The sequence below is a fragment of the Pristiophorus japonicus genome, chromosome 21 (assembly GCF_044704955.1).
Source record: "Pristiophorus japonicus isolate sPriJap1 chromosome 21, sPriJap1.hap1, whole genome shotgun sequence".
NCBI classification, from domain to species: domain Eukaryota; kingdom Metazoa; phylum Chordata; class Chondrichthyes; family Pristiophoridae; genus Pristiophorus; species Pristiophorus japonicus.
In genome coordinates, this window is record NC_091997.1 from 75524436 (window position 1) to 75539776 (window position 15341).

Here is a 15341-nt window from a genome sequence, read left to right on the forward strand (position 1 = left end):
TTCTTATCAAGGTGAGGGATGTTAATTCTGCATTGGGACTCTTTCCATTTCAGAGACCCAGTGTCAAGCGTCACACAATTCCAGGTCCGCTGTAGCACAGCTAGATACAAAATGAAGTTCTTTCTACTCTGCCCCTCCACCGGGCCGGAACTTCGGCAGGTTTGCGACCGGGTTTTCGCCACAATTTGACCCGCTGCGGTGAATACCCGGTCCTCGGGTACCTGTTTGCGGCGGCGCTTCCAAGTATTGCCGAGGATAAGTGCGCTGACGTGCAACGACGCTGTGGTGTATGAAATGATGCAATGAACTCCGTACTGTGAGCCAGTGATTAGGTATAACCTGGTCAGTCTTTAATGGCTTCCAGAAGTGAAGATATAAAGGTGAAGTTCAGGTTATATACCGGGCCCAGCACGAGTGTACCTATGACCCTAGAACCTCCGATGGTACTGCCCCCTGTTGGTGGGCAGACCTTATGTACATACATTACAGACGCAGATTGCATTTGCATTGTACTTTCGGCTCTCTCCCGACCCATACGCCGCGCCCAGAATAGCGACAGGTCAAACCTGTCGGTGCAGCCCTGCTAGCAGCGGTAAGTATGAAAACCTAAAAAGAAGCTAAGTTAAAGTTTTTATTTTTTTTATTTTTTTCCAGCGATTCGATAGATATGGGTCTTGTAAATGTTTTTAGAATGTTTTGGGGAGTTTTTTGTTTTTTCCCCCCTCCCAAGGTCTTTCTCGCAGCGCTCCTGGCCCCAGACTAAAGTTGCCGAAACTTGCGGTTTGCACCACGAATAGTCGTGCAACGCCTCCTTTACCGATGGGTAAAGATGGAAAATTCGGCCTAAAAACAGTAGTGCAGCATAAACGGTAATTTTGACGGAAAACCGAAAATCCCGCCCAACGCGTCTTAGCACCAATCCCGGAAGAGCCCTTCCTTATACCTGTGTGGCATTACTTCCACTCTCCATACCAACTCTCCTTAGGCTGATCAAGTGACATTATCAATAAAACATAAGAACACAGGAGCAGGAGTCGGCCATTCGTCACTTCGAGCCTGCTCCACCATCATGGCTAATCTTTTACCACAACTCCATCGTCCCGCACTATGCCCATAGCCCTTGATTCCCTTCGTATCTAAAAATCTATCGATCTCTGTCTTGAATACACTCAACAACTGAGCATCCACAGCTCCGAGATAGAGAATCAAAAGGATTGTGAATCTAAAGATTGAGTGAAAACATTTCTCCTCATTTCAGTCCTAAATGGCCAACTCCTTATTCTGCGACTGTATGACCCCTCGTTCTAGACTCCCCAGCCAGGGGAAACATCCTCCCTGCATCTACTTTGTCAAGCCCTTTTAAGAATTTTATATGTTTCAATGAGATCATTCTTCTAAACTCTAGGGAATATTCGCCTAGTCTACTCAATCTCTCCTCATAGGACAATCCAGTTTAGTGCTGTAGGCCAGTAGGAGGAGGATTGAGACTGCACAAATACATTTCATATAGAACATTACAGCCAGCAGATATAGGAGATGATCATTCCATCATTCTGGCTGGGTTTGACTGCAAGTTCCAAAGGTGAAAGACCAGATCTAACCTATTGCACCACTTGCTTCCTAGGACGTGCATTTCTTGGGCATTCTAAACTCTGCAGTGTCTTGAATAATTCGGGATAAGGACACAAGAAATAGGAACATAAGAAATAGGCCATTTGGCCCCTCGAGCCTGCTCCGTCATTCAATGAGATAACAGCTGATTGAATGTGGCCTCTACACTTCCCCGCCTGCTCCCCTTAACTCCCGTATCGTTCAAAAATCAGTCTATCTCCATCTTAAAATATATTCAATGACCCAGCCTCCACAGCTCTCTGGGGCAGAGAATTCCAAAGATTCATGACCCTCAGCGAGAAGAAATTTCTCCTCATCTCCGTTTTAAATGGGCGACCGTTTATTCTGAAACTATGCCCCCTAGTTCTAGATTCCCCCACAAGGGGAAACATCCTCTCTGCATCTACCTTGTCAAGCCCCTTCAGAATCTTATATGTTTCAATAAGATCACCTCTCATTCTTCTAAACTCCAATGAGTCTAGGCCCAACCTGCTATCAACATCGGGCTAATTTTGTATGTTATAATGTTGTGACTAACTTCATACTTTATTCCAATGGTGCATGAACCAGGGAAACCAGGAGGGAGGGAGAATAATGGTGAAAACATCCTTGGAAAGTAACAGCTAGGGATTAATGCTTCGTGGTGGAGCTCCTGCACATAAGCAACGGGACCACATTTGTGTCACGCTGCAGCCTTTCATTTCCGCAGAGCTACTCCCCTTTCGCCGAGATAACTTTGCAGGATGTGCGTGGCAAACAGGATTTCTGATGTTCTTCTGCTGAAGTTACACTGGCACAGCGGGAGAGGCTCTGAGGAAGTTCTGGGCCAATCTGAAACTTTGCAGTATGGAGGAACAACGCAGAGTGCAAAAGGGTTTCAACAAGTTCGAAGTGGAATGCATTTTCAGGTTGGACTGAGAGAATCCTGAGTCCTAACTCTGTGTATATGAATTCAAAACTTCATTTTTTTTGGGATCTCTGAATCCAACAGTTTTGATTCGCACTTCATAACAGCACAATGGATATTACAGATATCTCACCTGGTCTAAAATCTCTCGTCCCTTAAATTGTGAGTTTGTGCAAAATGGGTGAGTCTGTCTAAATCCAAAATAGCCCAAATTGGATTAGTTTAGAAAGAACTTTACAGGTCATGTCTGTTTTAATACAATTTAATAAACTACGTTTGTTTTTTACATAACAGCGGCCTTGCTAATGGCTTTTAGTGTATCTCTTATTCGAAAGAGAGAAAAGAGTAAATTACAGAAAAAAAGAAAATCTGTAAGGAAGCGAGTGGATTCAGGAGAGAAAATCAAAGGTATTGATTATAAAATTATGAAATAAATTGTTTTATATGAGAGAGTTGCAACTTCGACTGCTCAGCATATCTTCTCACGGGTAACTGGACATCACTAGTTATTAATAACTGGTTTCACTCCAGTTAATAAAGGCACCTCCATTATATTGCAACCATTTTGAGACTCCAGCTCTGTGCCCTTTACGTTATAACCCCCAAAACACTGATTATAAATCACTGGTCAGTAAAATTTAATAGAAATAAAAATGTAATTTAAGCAGTCTAAACATCTCCATTCTCATCTTTATACAAGACCAAAAACTTCTCCAGCTCAAACAAATAGCTGCTCCGTCTTGCCTTTATTTTAACACTACTACCATGGTCATTACACCTTAGAGTTCTCCTCTGAGTGAAGAAGTTTCTCCTCATCTCAGTCCTAAATGGCCAATCCCTTATTCTGAGACTGTGGGCCCAATTTTGGCCATGACTTACTCCAATTTTTTTTGGAGTAAGTTGGTTTTTCTGGCGTAAGTTAAAAAACACCATTTTCCCCAATCAACTTGCTCCAGAGTTAGGTACGATTTTTTTTAGTTCAGGTTTTTTTTCCAAAAGGGGGAGTTCCCAGCCACTTACGCCAGTTTTGACCATTTAGGCAATTCTGGTCAGCTAAAAGTTACTCCAAATCCACTTAGGTCAGCGTATGTGGCCAGCTCTGAAATACCTTGCGGGCAGTTAAGAAGTCGGCGCAGGTAAGTAAGTAAGGATCTGCATCCAAGCACCACACATTGCAAATAAAAGTTGAAATAACTCAAAAAAATAAAGAACTCAGGTAAACAATTGAATAACAAATAAATAATTGTAGTAAATCCTACCTTGAATTGAACTTAGCTGGGGAAGGCAGCGGGCCGGCCTGTACAGGAGGCCATTCGGCCTGGGAAAGGGGCGGCCGGCAAAGACGCATCGAGAGGCTGAAGGGAAGGGAAGGGAAGGGAAGGTAAGGGGTGGGGGGCGGAGGGTGGGGGGGAAAGGCTGGGCTGGGCTGGCTGGGCTGGGCAGAAACGCGGCAAAGTATCGGGAGACTGAAGAGAAGGGTGGAGGGAGTGGCTGGGCTGGGCTGGGCAGAAACGCGGCAAAGTATCAGGAGCCCGATTCGACTGCGCATGTGCGGTCAGCTGAAACTGCAGCTCTCTCACTCACCCACTGACCTGATTCTACTGCACATGCGAGATCACAGCAATCTCGATCCTACTGCGTATGTCCAGCGTCCCGGCACTGTTTCCAGTGCAGGACGCTGGCTCCGCGCACAGACCCAGTTGCCATGCCACACCAGCAGCTAGAAGACCCGGGACAGCGGCCAAAATCGTCCCGAGGATTTTTGGAGCACTTCCAAGCGTGGAAAACTGGCGCACCTCTGGTAAGTACGCTAGAAATCTCTAGTGGCCAAAATTGAGCCCTGTGATTCCTGGTTCTAGACTCCTCAGCCAGGAGAAATATCCTCCCTGCAACTAACCTGTTCAGTCCTTCACAACTCATGGAATAAATTATTCCACTGTCCCTATAATCTATGGTCCATTATCTCATAGGGGTGTTACCATTTGTGCAAAGTTACAGATATTGGCAGAACAGTTTGTTTTTATCAGGGTTACATTATTTTGAGGTATGTATCTTCTCCATTGTTTGTAGTCGAGTTCTTAAAAAAATTTTTTTGGAGGTTTGTTTTAATAAGATCAGTATTCCTCATTCACTCCCATCTCTACTTCACTGGGACAACCTTTGTCTGCTAATGCTAACAAAATGTTGCCATTGTAAAGTGATTGACACTCATTTTAGAGAATCGTGCAAAATGTGATCCCATTTAGAATTGAGAAGTCCTTCTTGAATACATGTTAGTTTTCTTGGCTCATTTAGTTTAAACTTGGCATCAAATGGGTATTTCATCACAGTTGACATTTATTCTGCTATTTAATTGTACATGGCACTGTAGAATGTTCTTTCCATTTCTCACACTGACTGACATTGCCAAGTTCTAGATGGTTTGTGTCCACACACTGGGAACCGGTTTGAGAGCTATGATTGCTCATTTTACTTAAAAATATTAGAGCCAGCAGAGAGACAAGAGACATCGACTTGGTCCCAGACGTGGAAGGACAGTATTCTCACCCCTTGCATATTACAAACCTCTAACCACTACATTCCCAACAGAATAGCCGCCTTTTTTGGATATGTTGGAGGAGATTCTTAGGGATGCATTAAATATAGGAAAATGGGAGGACTGCATGACCCCAACAAAGCCTCTCTGATTTTTTTTTCAATCATTTAAATGGATAGAAAATCTGGCAGGCTTATTTCCTGGGGCTCATTCCTCCTTGCCTGATTTTCCTCTATTCGTTGAGCCCCGCACTATCCAATATCCCAGCGCAGGAACAGGAAAATCTGTCCTTGTACAGACCTAACAGAGGTCTTTAAAATTATGAAAGGTTTGGATAGAGTGGATACAGACAGAATGTTTCCACTTGTGGGGAACAGCATAACTAGAGGCCATCAATTTAAGATAGTCACCAAGAAATCCAATAGGGAACCTCCTTACCCAAAGCATGGTGAGAATATGGAACTGGCTACCACAGATAGTGGTTGAAGCGCATAATTTAGATGCATTTAAGAGGAGGCTAGACAAGTATATGTGAGAGAAGGGAATAGAGGGTTATGCAGATAGAATTAGATGAGGAAAGACAGGAGGAGGCTCGAGTGGAGTATAAACGCCAATATGGACTGGTTGGGCCGAGTGGCCTGTTTCTGTGCCGTATATATATGTAATATTGTGGGATGTAATTTTATGATTCCATGTTTGATTGTTTGGTCATAGATGTGAGACCTGAAATATTTAAAGGATCTTTAATTATCTTCTGATGTGTTCCTCACTTTATGTATGTACTTGCTTTGAATTTAGCCTCTGAATGGCAAGGGCCCAAAGAACCACTCCGGCAAATCAGTATTCTCCTTGACTCCAACAAGTGCATTAAGATCAAGGACAACAAACTTTCTCTGATCCGAAACATCAATCTAAGTAACCAGAGCCACGTTGATGTTATTCAGTCCACCAATAATGAACAAAAAGCTCTCCTGCTGAAGGTTCCTAAGGAATATGATCTGGTAAGCAAGAACTTGCCTATCAAGTGCCCTTGTTTTCTAAACATTGTTTTTAATTTTCAAAGACTCCCCCCACCCCCTCTCCATGGTGGATTCAGAGATCCAAAGAAATGCCTCAGATTTAAAATTCTCACCCTTGTGTTCAAATCACTCCATGGCCTCTCCCCTCCCGTAACCTTCTCCAGACCTACTCTCTGTTCCTCTAATTCTGGCCCCTTCTGCATCCCTGATTTTATTTGCTCCATTATGGCAGCCCAGGCCCTAGGCTCTGGAATTCATTCCCTCTTCGCCTCTTTACCTATCTTTCCTCCTTTAAAATGCTCATTAAAACCTACCTCTTTCCCTCTGTCCCAATATCTCCGTATATGGCTCTTGTGAAGCGCTTTTGGACGTTTTACTATGTTAAAGGGGCTAGATAAATACAAGTTGTTGTTGTTGGCTATGCTTGACCCTGATGCTTTACCCAAACAGGTTGGCTAAAGACGGCAACAGTTAGGTCCCATATCCTGATTGCCATCCATTGAACCATGTTGGAAGAGCCATATATGAGCATCTCAATACGGCCATTACAGTTGGCTTCAGAGTCTGCAGACCAGGAGAGGAACATTAGTCAGGATTCCCACCTCAGGTCATTATCCAGAAATCCCTGCTAAAAATGTGGATACGTCAATGCTGGATAAGGTCAAAATTGGGCTCAGCATTCCAGGTTGAAGAGCCAGCTACCAGTTAGCCACGCTCGCCACTTGGCCAAGGTACCAGAGTGCTTCCAGTGCTTATGGTTCTGTACTCCAGAAAGAGCCACTTTCTTTGGGAAATGTGTGTCAAGGGGGAAAGGGCATGTGACTAGAACATGTATGTTTAAATAACATATTCAAAGTTTCAAGGGTTTGCTCAGAGAGCCCATGGTGAAATATAAATAGACTTCCTCTTCAGTCCCAGTAACACATTCTACCAGATGCTTTACCAGTCCTGCCACAGGGCCTTTCTTGTGAAACACAACTCACATGATGGTGGCTTATTTCTATACCTTGCTGAGATCCATAAAATGTTGAATGATAAATGAATGACAAAGAATCTCTCTGTTTTCGTTGAATCAGCCGTGACATTTATGCACCAAAATTGAGAAATAGGGCTATTATGCAACACCTCAAAAGCTGCTGCACCTTAAAATTGATGCTGTCTATAAATCATTGGATCACTAACTCACAAAGGAATTTCCTAACTGGTTTTGGCCTGTTACTGTGCTGCTTTGCATTTCATCATCATAGGCGGTCCTTCAAAGAGGATGACTTGCTTCCATACCAAAAATGATGAGTTTACAGATGTTTCAATGAAGGACCTGATATTCCAGTCCTGAACTCCAGGAGTGGAAGATGCCTGTGCGTGGATTTTTTTAACGTGTGGTGACCGTTGCACATCAGTCACCACACGGGCATGACAGAACTAGGCCTTTATCCAGTGGTAAGCGTTAACCAGGACGGCTGGAGACCTGCTCTGCTGCATGGACATATCGCAGTGTGGGCTGGCCCGTGCTGCCTCTGGGTCCTCGGCTCTTCTGGGCCCCGTACCTCATTTGCCGCACCTCCGCCACGATCTCTCGACGCTACTCCGCCACAAACATTCGCCGCACTTCCGCCACGATCTCTCACCGCTCCACCGCCACGATCTCTCGCCGCTCCTCCGCCACAATCTCTCGCCACACCTCCGTCACAATCCCTCGCCGATCCTCCGCCACAAAACATTCGCCACAATCTCTCGCCACACCTCCGCCACGATCTCTCGTCGAATCTACTAAATACTGTGGCTAAATACTGTATATTCTCCTGCTGTACCTGCCCACATTCGAATCAGCAACGTGTGGATTATGGTGACGTCCAATCCAGTCGCCCTCCTGAACCGGCATGCGCTGTACCTTTCAGTGGTATGCCGCCTCCACGCCGCTCCTTTTAAGGCCCCGACCTGTCGCTGGTGTTTCCTCGCAGATCGGGGCTGCGCTGAGTCAACCGACATCACTATTCCTCAACCGACATCACTGCCCCGCAACCGACATCACTGCCCCGCAACCGACATCACTGCCCCGCAACCGACATCACTGCCCCGCAACCGACATCACTGCCCCGCAACCGACATCACTGCCCCGCAACCGACATCACTGCCCCGCAACCGACATCACTGCCCCGCAACCGACATCACTGCCCCGCAACCCACATCACTGCCCCGCAACCCACATCACTGCCCCGCAACCCACATCACTGCCCCGCAACCCACATCACTGCCCCGCAACCCACATCACTGCCCCGCAACCCACATCACTGCCCCGCAACCCACATCACTGCCCCGCAACCCACATCACTGCCCCGCAACCCACATCACTGCCCCGCAACCCACATCACTGCCCCGCAACCCACATCACTGCCCCGCAACCCACATCACTGCCCCGCAACCCACATCACTGCCCCGCAACCCACATCACTGCCCCGCAACCCACATCACTGCCCCGCAACCCACATCACTGCCCCGCAACCCACATCACTGCCCCGCAACCCACATCACTGCCCCGCAACCCACATCACTGCCCCGCAACCCACATCACGTTCCCTCAACCCACATCACGATCCCTCAACCCACATCACTATCCCTCAACCCACATCACTATCCCTCAACCCACATCACGATCCCTCAACCGACATCACGATCCCTCAACTGACATCACTGCACCGCAACCCACATCACTATCCCTCAACCCACATCACTATCCCTCAACCCACATCACTATCCCTCAACCCACATCACTATCCCTCAACCCACATCACTATCCCTCAACCCACATCACGATCCCTCAACTGACATCACTGCACCGCAACCCACATCACTATCCCTCAACCCACATCACTATCCCTCAACCCACATCACTATCCCTCAACCCACATCACTATCCCTCAACCCACATCACGATCCCGCAACCGACATCACGATCCCGCAACCGACATCACGATCCCTCAACCGACATCACTAAAACAGATTATCCAGTCATTACCACTGCTTTTTATTTCATTGCGGTTTGTGGGACCTTGCTGAGCACAATTTGGCTGCCACGTTTCATACATTACAACAGTGATTACATTTCATTGGCTGTAAATCACTTTGGGACATCCTAAGATCATGAATGGTGTTGTATAAATACAAGTTTTTTTTTCATATTTTAGGGGTTGGTTGGGGACAGCATCATCATCATCATAGGCAGTCCCTCGGAATCGAGGAAGATTCCACTCTTAGCATGAGTTTTTGGGTGGCTGTACAGTCCAATACAAGAACCACAGGCTCTGTCACAGGTGGGACAGACAGTGGTTGAAAAGAAGGGTAGGCAGGGAGCCTGGTTTGCCGCATGCTCCTTCCGCTGCCTGCGCTTGATTTCTGCATGCTCTCGGCGATGATACTCGAAGGATCGCGTATGACTGCGATGCCCCGTGACAGTCAAATAGCCCACCAAACCTCTCTTTGTTCAGGCTCACAAATGAAGCTTTCATGGCACTATTGTCCCTGTATTCTGGCCAATATTGTTCCTTCAACCAACACCATTTAAAAAAAAAAAGATTAACTAATTATTTGTTTATTTGCTGTGAGCAATTTGGCAGCCAAATGTGCCTGCACAGTGACTGAATTTCATAAGTAGTCCATCGGTTGTAAAGTGCTTCGAGACATCCTGAGGACTTGGTAAAAGCGAGATAAATGTAAATACAAATGACGTAAAATTCTTTGTAAGATTCTGACCATGACTTGGGCACTCAGGGATAGGTTAACTCTGCTGCTACCACCAGGTTTATCACTTCCTTCGTTTACATCTATTTGTCTTCCTCAACACTATCTGTAAAATTGTCTTAATTCCAAGAAGATTCTGGCGTCTGAATGTGCTCTCATCTTCAGCAGATTTGAGTTATGTTGCAATACCCTTTGTTAAAATCCCAGTACCAACCTTCTCTGTGTATAACCTTTGCTTTGCTTTCCTTTGTGGTATTTATGAAGTATGTCCCTATAATGTATGCACTGGTGAGTATGCTCACAGGTTATGGTTTATGTTATGCTAATAGGTTTATTTAATCATCGTGTAATCAAGAAAGTGTAGAGCTGTTGCCATCAGCCGGTCCAGGCAGCGGACGGTCGAGGGGGTCGTTCAGTCCGACTGCCTGCCTCTCTTCCGTGCTTACATCCAAGCCAGGGTGTCCTTGGAGATGGAGCACGCGGTGTCCACTGGTACGCTCGTGGCCTTCCGCGAGAGGTGGGCGCCAGAGGGACTGGCATGCATCATCACCCCCGGCAACCAAATTTTAATTTGATTTTATATGTTTTAAAGTTTAATTTGTTTTATTGCTGGGTTTTAGTGTCCCCCTCCCCTTTTATAGGGGGCACTTGTATAATTTGTGGTTTTAGTGCCCCAAAAAAACACAAAAAAAAAAGAAAACACAAAAAGAAAACAAGAAAAAGGCACTGTACACTGTTTGGAGTGTCCCCGCTCCCCCCCCCCCCTTTGGTAAGGGGGCACTTGATTTAATGTTTATTGTTCTCTCTCAAAAGAGTTGTAGAGCTGTTGCCATCAGCCAGTCCAGGCAGCGGGTGGTCGAGGGGGTCGTTCAGCCCGACTGCCTGCCTCTCTTCCGCGCATACATCCGAGCCAGGGTGTCCCTGGAGATGGAGCACGCGGTGTCCACCGGTACGCTCGCGGCCTTCCGCGAGAGTTGGACACCGGAGGGACTTGAGTGTATCATCACCCCTAGCAACCAAATTTTAATTTCATTTTATATGTCTTAAAGTTTAATTTGTTTATTGTGCTGGGTTTTAGTGCCCCCCCCCTCCCCACCCGCTTTTTAGCCAAAGGGCACTTGTATAATTTGTGTTTTTAGTGCCCCCAAAAAAACAAAAATAAAAAAAAAGGGCACTTGAAAAGTGTTTGGAGTGTGCCCCCCCCCCCCCCACCCCTTTAATCAGGGGGCACTTGATTTAATTGTTTGTTTTTCACAACTGAAAGAGTTGTAGAGCTGGTGCATTATGAGTGGCTTAGCCAGTCACGGATGTTCACAAGACTCAATGAAACCCCAGTCAGTTGGGTCTCGGTCACCCCGATGTGGTATGCAGTTGTGAGCCTGGTGAATGAACTGGTAATGTGTAGTGTGATTGTTAAACCTTTGTTGATAAACCAACTAGTTCTTAATAGCAAAAGCAAAATACTGGTCGAGGATGAAGGGTCACAGACCTGACCCGCTGAGATTTCCAGCATTCTCTGCTATTAACAAGTAAAATAAAGACAATGGGCCCAAGTTTCCACATGATTTGCACCTGATTTTTAGGAGCAACTGGTGGAGAACGGACTATCTTAGAAATCGCAATTCTCCACATTTTCTTTTCTGCAGTTCTAGTCAGGTAGAACAGTTCTACTTTGGAACAGAATTTTTTCTTCAAAAGGGGGCGTGTCCGGCCACTGACGCCTGATTTCAAAGTTTCCACAGTGAAAACGTACTCCAAACTAAGTTAGAATGGAGCAAGTGAAGATTTTTGTAGAACTGAAAAAACCTGTTCTACACATTAAAAAATCAGGCGCAGGTTACAAATTAGGCGTCCAGAACGAGGTGGGGGGGAGGGGGGGGAAGGGAACTCATTAAATTCTACAATAAATCCTTATTTATACTTCTACAAATATTATACAAATAAATCCAACCTGAATAAACATTTATAAGCCAAGAAAAGATTAAATAAACCATCTTCCTACCTGTGTGAAGGCACGGAGAATGCTGCAGTCAGCCTGAGGCGCCCGTTCTTCCCGCAGGGGGGTAGGAGGCGCCCATTCTTTCCCGCGGGGGGGGGGAGGCGCCCGTTCTTCCCGCGGGGGGGAGAGGAGGCGCCCGTTCTTTCCCGTGGGGGGGGGAGGTGCCCGTTCTTCCCGCGGGGGGGGAGAGGAGGCGCCCATTCTTCCCGCGGGGGGGGGGGGAAGGAGGCGCCCGTTCTTCCCGAGGGGGGGGGGAGGCGCCCGTTCTTCCCGCGGGGGGGTAGGAGGCGCCCGTTCTTTCCCACGGGGAGGGGGGGGGAGGAGACAGTGAGAAGGCTGCAAGTGCTGATGTGCTGATGGCAATGTGCTTTTATTAAAAAAATGTTCAAAAATTAAACAGCTACAAAGAACTACAAAAATGGCTGAGTGCCAATGTTTTTTTCACACTGCGCATGCGCGAACGCTCCAACGCGCACGCGCAGTGTTGCCGGCAGGAAAAAAACTAATTTAAATAGTACTCGCCCCCTCCCACTTACAAAATCGGCACGAGTGTAGGCTCCGCCCCCCTGGGCGCCGCGCCAGGCAGACAAGGAGCTGCAGGGCGCTCCAGAATCGCGATTTTTTTTTTAGGCGTGAAAAACGGGCGTTCAGCTCGGAGGGGCACCCGTTTTTTATCGTGTGGAAACTTGGGCCCAATGTGTTGCTATGAATTCTTAAACAAAGAATCCATGAAGCAAATACATTACAGTACCAAATATACCTACGCTGTTAGATTAGACAAATATATAATTGGGAGGGCTTGAATTCCTATATTAATGACACAATTACAGTGCTGTCACCAAGTCACTGCTTAAGCATTCAAACATTCACCTAACTCAACCAGCAGCCATGACAGATTCTAAAATACTTATTAATCTGTCCCTTTATTTCTGGATAACTCTGGGACTTGCCTTTAACAAGCAGTATGCTAATTTGACACTGGTTTTGCATATTTGGGAGTATTGTCTTGATCTACAGCAAGTTTCAGTCTTCACTAGGTCCTTATCTTAAGCTTCATTTTCAAATCCCTCCATGACCTCGCCCCTCCCTATCTCTGTAATCTCCTCCAGCCTCTTCCCCCGAGATGTCTGCGCTCCTCTAATTCTGTCCTCTTGAGCATCCCTGATTGAAATCACTCAACCATTGGTGGCTGTACCTTCTGTTGCCTAGGCCCCAAGCGCTGGAACTCCCTCCCTAAACATCTCCACCTCTTTTTCCTATTTCAAAACGCTCCTTAAAACCGGCCTCTTTGACCAAGCTTTTGGTCATCCTGCGCTAATATCTACTTCTGCGGCTCGGTGTCAAATTTTTTATCTCGTAATACTCCTGTGAAGCGCCTTGGGACGTTTCACTATGTTAAAGGCGCTATATAAATACAAGTTCTTATTGGCCAAATTGTTGTGAAGACCATGGTGCAATCTTCCATCTTCCTTTTGTCATATATTCATCTTCTCCATCATCTGGTTCTCAAGGATAACATCTTGAATTTCAATGATAGGCTAAAGTGTATCATTATATATTGTATTCATGTTACCTTCCAGAGTACCTATACGCATATGACTGGCACACTTTTAAAACATTTTAACTTTTTTTTAATTGAATATTATCATTGCAATAATGGATTGGACATCATGATGCACAATTTTTATTTCCACTCAATAGTTGAACGATAATTCACTCATTCCAAACATTTATTGAGTTACTGAATCAGTTCAGTCATGGAAAGAAAAATCACGCACTCCATTTGTGTCTGAACATATTGCCCAATAAAGTTCTTCTACTTTAACAAGGTTAATAAGGTTATCTTATTAACCTTCGCAACATTAATACTTATTTATCGTACCTTGTTTGGTAGGTATAAGATATATCTTGGTTACCATCACCTTCACAAAAATAATCCTGTGTCTCAATGAATTTAATCTAAATACTACATCTTATTCGCAGGTGTTGATGTTTAATGGAGAAGAGGATCGTGATGGCTTTATGGCAAATTTGAAAGCATACCTGGAAAGTAATGGCATACATCTGCTGGTCCATGAAGTGAAAGAACGTACTCTTTTGAAAGAAGCTGTGACAAAGCGGCAAAGAATGAAGATCTTAGATACATTTTTCCGTCGTGTCTTTGCACAGGTAGTGTGGCAGTCACTTCAAGTTAATTGCATCATTTTGAATTTTCTCTTGTGAATACATAGCGTGCAATTTGTTTCAACTTGATCCCACATTGAATTGGATGTGCTCAATTTCTCAAGTTGTGATAAGAATGTTAGATAATGAAAACTGCAATGAGTTCTATTTAAAAGTCTGTGTTTTCATAAAGAAGATTAGAAAACCATTTTTTACGGCCTGTTTCAGTGTCAGATATCCAATGTAATCCTATATAAGATAGTCACCAAGAAAGCCAATAGGGAATTTAGAAGAAACTTCTTTACCCAGAAAGTGGTGAGAATATGGAACTCGCTACCACAGGGAGTGGTTGAGGCGAATAGTATCGATGCATTTAAGGGGAGGCTAGACAAGCATGTGGGGGGAGAAGGGAATAAAGGGTTATGCTGATAGTTAGATGAGGAAAGACGGGAGGAGGCTCGAGTGGAGCATAAACGCCGGCATGGACTGTGCTATATATCCTATGTAATCCTATATTTTTGTTTGGGGAGAGAGAACAATTTCATGACGATGTAAGATAAAACCCAATATTCGCAATTTCACTAAATCGGCGAATGGCAATGGTTGATAGCTGGGAAATGGAAATCTCACACTAGTGCATAATGGAGAATGTTGTTTTAAAGATGTGGTTGATGCAAGGTGTTATGTATGCAATAACTCGATAGACTGAATACTGTAAACTAACACCTGTACAATACAAATCTGGCTTTGCTTTATTAGGGCCCAGAGTGATTACATTACATGATGGCTTGCCTTTTATACCTGGGCCGCACGTGCATACAGCCCAATGACCTCCGACAGTGGCGCCACCTGGTGGCTAGTAACCCCAAGCATACACGCATGACAATATCCCCCTTTAAGATATTAGTAATGGTCTTTTTATAAATTGAGAAGGTCCGGGGCTTTCCGCTCCCGAGTTGATTGTCTCAGTTCAAATCCAGCCTTGAGCGAGCGTTCTGAGTCTGTTATGACTGGGGGCTGGGTAGCCGATCCGATGGGAGTGGCAATGACCATGTCAGGGATTGAAAGTCCAGATTCATTGATGACAGCGGAGTCCTCTGATGACTGAGGGTAGGTTGGTTGGTCACTGATTGTGTCTTCCTCAGACTGTTCCGGTTTATCCGTGTGCCGCAGCTTTATCTGATCGACATGTTTCCTGCATGTTTGCCCATTCTTGAGCTTGACGATAAACACTCTGTTACCCTCCTTGGCCGTAACAGTACCGGCGATCCACTTGGGACCTTGACCATAATTTAGTACATACACAAGATCATTAACAGAAATGTTGCGTGACACAGCAGCACAAGCATGATATCACTGCTGACTTTG

At 45.4% G+C, this 15341-nt stretch overlaps 1 protein-coding gene and 1 long non-coding RNA gene across 3 annotated transcripts in view; one reads left to right on the forward strand and one right to left on the reverse strand.

The window, feature by feature from the left end:
• Positions 1-15341, forward strand: part of LOC139234116 (dual oxidase 2-like) — a 141363-nt gene that overhangs the window by 76297 nt on the left and 49725 nt on the right. For both annotated transcript variants that reach the window (XM_070865075.1, XM_070865074.1), the window contains exons 16-18: positions 2813-2926; positions 5853-6055; positions 13794-13979. In XM_070865075.1, coding sequence (XP_070721176.1) covers positions 2813-2926; positions 5853-6055; positions 13794-13979 — 503 coding nt within the window. The remainder of the gene's footprint in view (positions 1-2812; positions 2927-5852; positions 6056-13793; positions 13980-15341) is intronic.
• Positions 1-15341, reverse strand: part of LOC139234117 (uncharacterized) — a 108913-nt gene that overhangs the window by 27089 nt on the left and 66483 nt on the right. The gene's annotated exons all lie outside the window — the stretch shown is intronic.